Genomic DNA, 10565 nt, shown 5'->3' with positions numbered 1-10565 from the left:
CACAGAACTACGATTGTTGGATAATATCCTAGACTCACCTGGGTCCTGTTCCATAAAGTGACCTTAGCGCTACGATTGACGCAAGTAATGTTAACGTATGGGAGTTACGGTCGTCTGAGCGCTATGATCGCTTTGGGTGACAGGGCCCAGGATTGTTTGTGTTGGGTATTTTCAGTTTGAAAGCATAACACCCGTGCGCGTGGGTTTCACCAGTGGTAAAAGTCTAAAACATGCTATCCTCTCACATTAAGCTGACATGATGTGGTTATAAATGAAATACTGTACAGAGTGGGGTGAAATTTACTCACTCACTCTTCCAGCTGTTGCGTTCATAAAATTCTGTTCTGGTCTTTTCTCTTGTGAAATGAAACATATAGTGCAACGGCATTCAACAGCTTAAAATGTCAAAGCGACAGCCACTTTGGGAATTTGTCAGAGTACGCAGAGGCGATAAAATAATAGATACTTCATTAGTCCAGTGTCCAGCGTTTTTCAGAAGATTTTTACCGACGCTTTCGCTGCTTGCTGACGCTGGATAATGAAATATTAAGCTCACTTGACTGTCAGTCAGGTGAGACCAAAAGTACCATGGCAACTTATTCATTGTACAATAGGCTACAATAACATTATATATTTGGATTTTTTATTGCAATTACAAAAATAAATGTGAGGTGGAAAGAATTTCATATTTTATCTAAAACAAACTCTTCGAAGCATCTGTTAACTCTCAACATATGTGACTGAAGCAGCTAGTGCCAGGTATCTGATAGTTCCAGGTTATGTAATAAGTTTTGTGATAAATAGTTGTTGAGCATTTATTAGCTTGTGCCACATTTAATGTTAATTACGTTTGTTTGTTTGATAATGAAGTGCTATCTTGTTTTATCTTAAACACTCTCAGAGTGAGGCACCTAATCAGCGATGATAATAGGATGTCACACTTCATCGATAGAGAAGTGCCAAGTTTCAATAACTAGTATTTGGATTTTTGTCCCAAACAATTGTACTTCTCTACAAATCGTTTTTATATAGTGTACGTGAAACATGTACTGCTAGAACAACTATGTACTCAAAAGGAGTTAAAGAACACGTGGTTATTCCCTATTACGACATCTGAAGGAATCGGGTGTTCTTTAACTTCATAGCAGTACATACTAACACACATCTCATCTCATCTCATTCTAGTGCATGTTTACATCTATATAGTATGTATAACATTTGATAGTCACGATATGGCTGAAATACTGCTGATGTGACTTTAAATATAAACTCACTCACTCTATCTTGGTTTCCTACACAGTGATGTAGCCGTAATCCTGCTTAAAGCGTTTGAAACCACACCTGTGTATGTAGTGCACACAAAGGACTCAAACCATGAGGTACATAATAGCAAAAGGATTTGATAACAGAATAATAGACAAACATGTGGCGAAATGGACTGCAGCACCATAATTGCCAGAATCCGCTGCTTTCCAGATTCTCACCAATCACGATCCTTGATGGCCAGCACCATGTTGGTTTACCAAATTGTTAAATGTTTGGGCCAGTCACTGTAAACTCCAAGTATGTACTTCCACATAAAGTTGATGCACTATGAGTGAGTGAGGGAGTGAGTTGGGTTTAACACCACTTTTAACAGTATTCCAGTTATATCACGGTGTGTCAGCTTAATGAGGGAGGAAAGCCCGAAGTGATGCAGGTTCTCAGACATCCACTTCGATGAAACCCACAAGCACGGGTATGGTGCTGACAAACCTAGAAACGTAATCGGGGCTAACCAGGATTCGAACCCACAATCATGTGCAACTCTGCACAGTGAATCGCAGCACCTTAGATGACTGGGCCACCCGTGCTCCAGACATATAGAAATTGTCTGCATGCAGTTAATCCGTGAAAGGCCACCATATTCTAGCCAGACGCCAATGGTGTTCAGAGCCAATGGTCTCGCATGTTTTCGTGTACGTGTAACTGAAGCACTGGTAAATCAGTGTGACAAACTGAATGAATCACACCTTGTAGCACAGGCCTTCAACAGGGACATTACCGGGGAACCATCATCCATGGTCTGGTGTCAATTTTAAGCCAAGGTCTGACATTGTAAAGAGTGCCATGTCTATACTTAGACATTGTCTCCATGTACATTAGGGTAAATTAAAAACTTAATTGGTAACATTGGTTGATATAAAGTTGTTTTGGAGGGACTGGATCTAAATTTGCCAGGAATAACAATAAACCCTAGCCTAGTCCCCTTTCAATGTAGGCCAATGTGTATCAAGTGTGTGACAGAAAGGAACAATGATAGTCACGGCTGCTTCTACTTGTTCAAACTAATGACGGTCTTTTAGTGCTAGACCACTGAGATACCATGCCGCAGTTTAACATGGAATCCCCACTCAGACACAATCTACTGATTCCAAGCCAACCAGCCCTTTTTTTATCCCCTTAGTGCCGAGCAGCAGTCAGTTTTGAACCAATAACCTGCTTTTTTGGTACATGCTCTGTAAATAATTAAAACACCAAACACTGCCAACACAGGAATAGAGCCCTCTTTTCCGGTCCACTCTTTAACACATAAAAGAACAACGAAACAGTGTAAGACAACTTTAATAGTAGTAAATGTAATAAATAATAAAAAATATGTGTATAAAATGCGTCAAATCAGTCCATAAGCTCAATAGTCATCATCGCTGCTATCATCATCATGATTTTTACCCATTGACCGGGTTCCAAATATGGTCTTCTTTGAAATATCCTGGTCTTCAGGCACATCAACCACACCTGTCAAAGGAAAATCAAAAATAACTCACAGTGGCATTCAGTGCTGGTTGTGTGAATTATACCACTTAAAGCACAACATCCATAGGATTCAAGGGCGGATCAAGCATTTTTAAAAGGGAGGGGTCCAAAATATCAAAATCATCTCTCAGAACCCAACCTCTGGATCCGCCTATGGGATTCATGTAACTGTGAAAATCAAGGTACCTTCAATTCAATGTTTAAAGTACTGATTTCAATTATGATGTCAAATGAAGTTTATTCATAAGATTAAATTAATAATTAATAAAACTGGGCAATGACAAACAAAAGTAAAAACTATCAAACAAATTAAGCTGTAAATAACTGAGATGTATGTATGTATGCCTGGAACTTGTTACCTGACTTTCCCAGTCGACTCTCCAAGACTTCAGTTGCAAACCCATCACTGCTGCCAAGCTCTTCAAACCCAACAACCCTGTTAATGTAACAACAAAAAAATGTAAAAATGAAAGGTACCCTAGGTAACTAAATGTAACATGATACTATCCTTATGTCTTACAGGTACAGCGACCCAACTTGGAATTTAACACAGACTAAACCAAAAAATAATGTATTACTTCAACTGCATACCTTTTGGAAAAGACAAATCATAGTTTGAACCAAGCTTGTTGTGATCACGGTGATCAGTTGATGTTTTTTTAAGATGGGGGAAAACATTGTTTCATGGGAGCCATGTTTCACCCCGCGCTATAACCATGTTAGCGCTATATTGAAGAGCGCAACAGCGAGGGAACACTGTACTAAGGTTTCTAGAGTGACAGTTCAAACAAAATGGACCACCTCCGTGGTCTAGTGGTAGAGAGTCCACCTGCAGAAGGTCCAGGGTTTGATCCCTGGCCGCATCATACCAAAAGACGGTACTTGTTGTTACCCTGTTTGGGGCTCGGCATTAAAGGGCTAAAACAAGGACTGGTCGGCTCGGTGTCCGTATACTGTGTCTGAGTTGGGTATTCATGTTAAAATGCGGCATGTTATCTCAGTGGGCAAGCACTATAACATCGGCATTAGTCCAGACTAGTAGAAGTGTGCATGCACGCACAAAAGCCTGAGTCTAATAAAATTGTGTTTCTGTCCATCTTTTAATGTCTTTTGATATGACGTGGCTGGGCATCTAACCTAGGACTTTCCGCCCTCCTGGTGCACGCAATGCCGCTAGGCCACAGAGGTGGTCTTCAGTGTAATATAACACACTGGTACTTCGGAGGAACATTACAACTCTACTCAATCACAAAACAGTAGTGAAGACATGAACTCCACACTCACAATATAAGGAGTAATAAACAGTGATAAAAAAAGTATTCAAGATAATATTCTGTAAACATTGAATAGATAATGAATGCAATCGAATCAACCAATCAAACCTCAGCTTACAACAATGTTTTTCAGTTGCAAATGAAACCAGTTTACTATCTCCCAACTGATCATGCTGAAAGTTATACTCTTGCGAGTCTCCAACCAGATAAAGGCATGTGACATAGACAAGCTCGACATCAACACATGCAGCAAAACGTTTTATAAAGTTACTGTAATGAAAATGACCAATCTCATTAAAGTCAGATCTAAGTTATCGCTGCTGCTAAACAAAGATCTGTGGACATCCCATCACGGGTCACGCCAGAACGACCTCTCGCAAACTTTGACCGACCACTGAAATTACTAGCAAGAAGTCGACATCAGACAATTAGAAAGCAGCTTTCTTGAGCTTTACGACACTCATTTTAACCTGGTGACATCCATTTCAGACTACGAAAAATATGTTGACACAGTGCTCGATTAAAATTTTGAAAACTGAACAAACAAACATTCCTGAAATATCCCACGGAAACGAGAGACAGATGATAATTTTGACGGAATCATTCGTACGGGACGTAACTGTCGTTCAGAATACCCTGTGTAAACATTTTCAAGGTAGAATGATTAGAAAACACATTCCGACTGTCATTTTCATGATCTGGTCAGCAACGCTTTGATTGTTCCGATGAAAGGTAGTTCTGTAGTGACCCGTTATGGGATGTCCTCAGATCTTTGTTTAGTGATAGCAAGAACTAAGATCTGATTTTAATGAGATTGTGAAAATGACCAATGCTGTGATATGGTATTAGGGGAACACGTTTTTCACTATCTTGGCAGAACACTAACCTGTCTACCACGATGCCCTTCTTGAAGCAGTAAAGAGCTGGAAGTACTCTGATCTTCAACTTTTCCACCAGGAACTTAGCTACATCAACATTCAACTTAGCAAACTTGGTCTCAAAGTACTTCTTGGCCAGAAGCTGTAAAACAATGTGCATGGTTAAAACTGATGACTTTACACAGGGGTGATGGATCAAGAATAGAAATGAAAAGATCAAATTACTTCATGTGTCTGGTAATGCCAAACAACTGTTTGCCCGGTGAGTATAAAGATATAGGGTGATTAAAGGACATCAGTCGCAGCAACCAATGCTTGCCGTAAAAGATGACTTTGCTTGTCGTAAAAGGCGACTAACGGGATCGGGTGGTCAAGCTCGCTGACTTGATTGATGCATGTCATCAATCCCAATTGCGTGGATCGATGCTCATGATGTCAATCACTGGATTGTCTGGCCCAGACAGGATTATTTACAGACCTATATTTACATATAGCTGGAATATTGCTGAGTGCAGCGTTAAACAACAAACCAACCAACCACAGATAAAAAATTAAAAAATAAGAAATAAAAATATTTCATACTACACGTTTTAAAACGACCTTGGCCTTATTTTGGGAGGATTTTCCAATTCTTGTTTTTATTTGAAAGAAAAAGGTTTTGAACATGTAAGAACACAAAAAGATATGGAAACTATTATGATTATAGTAGTGGTTTGAAATTAGCAAAATGGCAATTGAACACTTATTCTCCTATGTATTTATGTTTACAGTGGGCTGTTTTAATTGGAAAGAAAGTGGTCTTGACATGACGTTGTAAGAACATGAAAATGCATGGAGAATTATCATGATAATTATTATTGATCATTATAGTAGTGATAGCAAAATATCAATTGAACACTTCTTCTACTTTACATGCTTTATGTCTATAGTCTGATAGTAGGCTCATTTGTAAACAAGAAAATAAACCATAGGGTGTTTAACAAATTATAACATCAACCTTCCTAAGAGGTTTAGATTTATGTTTAACACTTAGGAGTAAATATTGTCTTTTAAACCATAAAAATGATATTCATTAAAAAATGAAAGACGGAAATGTGGTTGTGATGAACCTTTCAGGCTTCTTAAATTATGCATGAATTAATGTTGGAATGCATGCTTTAATTTTTTTTATGGTTTAAAGAAAATACTACATGTAAACACTAATCTTACCTGTAAGTGTTGGTCAATTATTGCACATCTGCGGAAGTCTGCATGGTAAAAGTGGACAACACAACGGTCTACTGTGGTGGTCAGTTCAAGGAAGGCCTTCTCATCAGTCAGCTCTCTTTCAAAACAAAATGGAGTAAAAGAGATAAGCCATATTTCTATTTACTTCATATATTACCTTTAGCTCTGCTTGGACAGCCCCCGTTCAAAATACAGTACATATGTAATTATCTCCAATTCAAATGGACATTTTTTTAAATTGTTCTAAATTAAGCATGAAAGTAGAAGAGTCCTTGTGCAAATACTACAGCAGAAAATCTCAAAGATCACTCTCAGTTTTGATCACAGTTTCTGGGGTACAATTTTGAAAACATCAAACCATCTTAAAACCACGAACCTTGACCATTTACAGCAATATCTGGAAAAAACAGACAATCTTTGGAACATAACATGCAGAGGTAGAGAAATTACTAGTTTCCAATAAATTAGTAACACAACTTTAAGTGATAAGCTCTTACGTGAATGAGCCATGTTGCTTGTCTCTCATCATGGCATAGTCCTGGGATTGTTTCTTGAAGGCTAACAGTCGTGCCTCTCTAATATCGGCTGGTATTTCCTCATTTTCCAGTTCATCCCAGAGTTGCTGTAAACATGTGGTAAACATGATTTTCATTACCATGATTATTTGATATGAAAGTACATAACTGCTAAAATTAACAAAACATTAATAATTACTTGTTGGTTATTGGGCACGTTTTGGATCCATTGGAAAGAATTCCCTCTAGTCATAGTCCAAAAGATCAGTGCTAAGTACAGGCGTGTGGATATAGTATGTCCTTCTCGTCTAACCATGTATGTTAGACTGTATTACAAATCGATTTTTTACATTTTATTTGTCTGTGGACGAAGTGTTTAAACACAATTCCCCCATTTATCTAATCTAAGTGCAGTTTCACACACACTCAGACCACCACCACCACCAACCCAGGCACCCACCTTTCTCCTCACAATATTTTGGTTAAGGTATTTACTTTACTACAATTTACCTCAAAAGAATCAGGTTTTGAACGACATATTTTCTAACAGCCCTATTGAAAGTGATTTGTTGCATTATAACGTTCGTCCTGTCAACATTGGGTTCATGTGAAGTACTGTACACCTATCAGAACATTCCATCATCATTCAGAAAGTTGGTGCCTGTGTCATGAAGAAAAGGAAGAATGAAATAGTGTGAACACACTAATTTGACAGATATTCATATTTTGTGAATAAGTTTCAAACTTTCAATTACTTTTTGAGTTTTAAAACCAACCTGCAAGAATTATGATGAGAAATGTGCCAAAACATCTCTGTTCATTCGAGGAAATCCCACTAAAGTACCTAAACAATCAGGTGTTCAGAAATATGTTACGTCCCTCAAGTGCAGCAGAAGTTTACAGACAAGGCAATCAGACTTTTTTCTTTCGCTTGGTAAGTAGCTGAATTCTATTTTGAAGACATCAACTTCCGGTATATAGCAGAATTTGAGTTTTGATTCACTCATCACTCGAAATATCAGCAGTGCCATCTTAACTGTTCGAAAATAGGGTAACGGTATGTCAGGTTATATGGAATAACAAGACAAGCTGATGATAGAAATACTAAATAGGGTACAAAATTTCTCATTTTTAGGGGTACGAAATTTCCAGACAGCGGTAGAAATTGGCACTAGTTTTATTGTTAAGGTATCGTGAGGACTAGTAGAAATGTGCCATCTTTAAGGGGTTTTGCTCATAAGGACTAGTGGACTAAAAATTTAGTTTCTATCGCTGGCAGTGGTACGAAGTGTCTAGGGGTACGGATTCGTTTGAAGTACGAAATTACCGCAACCCGGTAAAAGTATATGGCCTTACAACGAGGATACCTTGTCATCTCTAGTCACAGTGTGATCACAGATCAGACGTTAGTCATGAGTAAAAAATGTCAAAGTTGAACCCACATCATCATTCGAACTTCACTAGATTAGACAGATATCGCTAGTAAGGTGGAACCTATCCTGCTTCAGGGGCCTGTGGTTGGAACCTAAATACTGGTGTTTAGATATAAATAACTCATTCAATATCCAGTCGGTTAACTTACCTCTTCGACTAGTGTCTTATCATCAATAATATCCTGAGCCTGTTGTGCTGTGGTGGACGCCATTTCTAAACAAGCGCGTGTACAACCTGCACTTCCGGGGAAGTAACTCTACTTTGTATAGTACGCACCTGCCCGTTGGCAGGGAGACGTCCAATTCGCAGACATGACGCGACATGAATATTAAGAAAGGAAATGTATTGAAAATCGATTGGACCTAATCTTTAAACATTCGCTTAAAGGATTATTGACATTTCTTAATCTTTAGAATATTTCACATGACACAAGATATGAAATAGTTGAAACCTAATGAGCAATTGTGTTGAGTACAGAATTCTATGGCAAGTTGAACGTGATCAGTGTGTTACAATGTGTTAACGTACGTGTAAAGACAACGATATACGCTAATCTATATCGGCATTTGCCATTTTCATGAATGTGCAAATATACCAATTAATTGTCAGCTATGTGCGGTATGTCTGATAAAACTTTTATTAATCGTGAAAATGTCCAAATAACATTTGTTTCCGGAAAAATCACCGTGATCCTATTTAGTGTGCATTCCACAGGGAATATATGGGAATGAGTGAATGAATGGTGTTTAACGCCAGTGTTAAATTATTTGAACCAGTCAAAACAGTGATCTGAGCCACACCACCTTGGTATATGAACGCAATCGGCCATGTCTCAGTCTGACCACCCGATCCCCATGTTCCTGGAATTCACACAGATGCAGGGAAATAAGTTCAGCAATCATGGTAATACCTGAAGAAAGTGCTAAGTTACTGTTATTATGAGTGGGTTATGAAACAGCTTTTAATAGTGCTCATGTATGTGCAGTTGCTTTGGCAAGGGTGATAACTGACAGATTATTCACTTACCATTAATATGTATGACATAACTGTCATATTTGAGGGAGTGCAGTGCTATAATCGATTTTTATATTACTTTTATGAACAAATTTTACATATTCTCGAATCGTAGATAATTAAAGTACCAATTCGAATGCATGTGCTGTACGTGTTGCTGGTGCTGCTTTGGGCAGCGGATGTCATCACTTACTTTCAGTGAAAATCTCATATTATTGTCACCACTTGTTTGCCTTTTACATCCAATGGAGTCTGTTTCTGCAGGTAATCGAGACTGATTTTCCCCTGATGTTTATGCTTAATGCTTTAATACGCTGAGTCACAGCAGGTATAGCAGAGAGCCACGATGAGGTCTGACAGTCAAGACGCCATCGCAGTTACAGCAGGGTGTGTGTGTAATTATTCGACGTAATAAGCGCCCCGCTCTAATAAGCGCCCACGGCGATAATTGCTAATATTTTGGCTAGTGAACAATCCCAATTAGCACCACTTACGATTGATCAATGTACACAAGACTTATTTATTCGTGTATAATACGCACTCGTGTGTTATATGCACCCTTAATTATGGGCAATTAAATTCTGGAAAATATATCTGTCGTGTATGATACGCACATACTTTTCTTTTGTCAACTCACCAAAAATATATTCTAATCAGAGCCCCCTATTTCTAATTTTGAGGGCGCCCTAGGCGCTTATTACGTCGAATACGGCATGTGTTGTATTCAGCAGTGTGTACTTAGTTCAATCAAGTCGGATGTTTCAAGAGGATATTTTGCAGAGCCCCTGGAAACGAACGCCACTGCCAAATGACAGCAAATTAGAATCTTGTAGAAACTAACGAAACATTGACGTTTAAAACAGCTAAATGCAACGTGCACGAACGGGACACGTGTTTGAAATGTATAAATACGTTTGAATAGATATTAGTAAACGATTTTGAATATGTGCTTCTCATATGAAACAAACAGATGCAAACACTGATTGAACAGTGATTACAGTCCGATTTACAGGTTACCAGTTACTGTGGCAGCAGTTATATACCCAGTCCCCATATCTTCTCTTCGTCTCTACCAAAACATGGAACATTTATTGGAATATGTTTTGCTTGGTGTTACATTCCCAATATACAGCCTTAACAGTGGCTATTGGTAATCACACAAAAGCCGTGAGCAGATGTGGGCGTAAACTATGCCCAAAACAAAAAGAATGAGATTCACACAGTTAGTGCAATAAAATTATTAATAATTACCCTTTTCTACAAATCTCAATCCAGACTGCAATCAGTCACTTTCACTCATGAAATTCTGGGAACAGAATGCCCACATCTGTCACTACTCGTTAAAATAATATGGTATTAAACAATATTTGATAATATACCTAACTGCTCAAGTTTTAAAAATAAAGGTAATGATAAGAAGATACAAA

General features: G+C 38.2%; 1 protein-coding gene across 1 annotated transcript; it reads right to left on the bottom strand.

Annotated features, from left to right (window-relative positions):
• Window positions 1–2588: 2588 nt before the first annotated feature.
• LOC124112251 (phosducin-like protein 3) lies at window positions 2589–8405 on the bottom strand. The gene is made up of 6 exons (XM_046472268.1): window positions 8273–8405; window positions 6673–6797; window positions 6158–6272; window positions 4957–5090; window positions 3156–3232; window positions 2589–2778 (listed from the first exon to the last, which is right to left on the bottom strand). The coding sequence occupies exons 1-6, from the start codon at window positions 8333–8335 to the stop codon at window positions 2672–2674; spliced, it is 621 nt and encodes a 206-aa protein (XP_046328224.1). The 5' UTR covers window positions 8336–8405; the 3' UTR covers window positions 2589–2671.
• Window positions 8406–10565: the final 2160 nt, after the last annotated feature.

This window comes from Haliotis rufescens, unplaced genomic scaffold, assembly GCF_023055435.1.
Source record: "Haliotis rufescens isolate VD_foot unplaced genomic scaffold, xgHalRufe1.0.p SCAF_6, whole genome shotgun sequence".
Taxonomy (NCBI): Eukaryota; Metazoa; Mollusca; class Gastropoda; order Lepetellida; family Haliotidae; genus Haliotis; species Haliotis rufescens.
The sequence above is the reverse complement of the archived record's forward strand: the minus strand, read 5'-3'. Positions and strand labels throughout refer to the sequence as shown.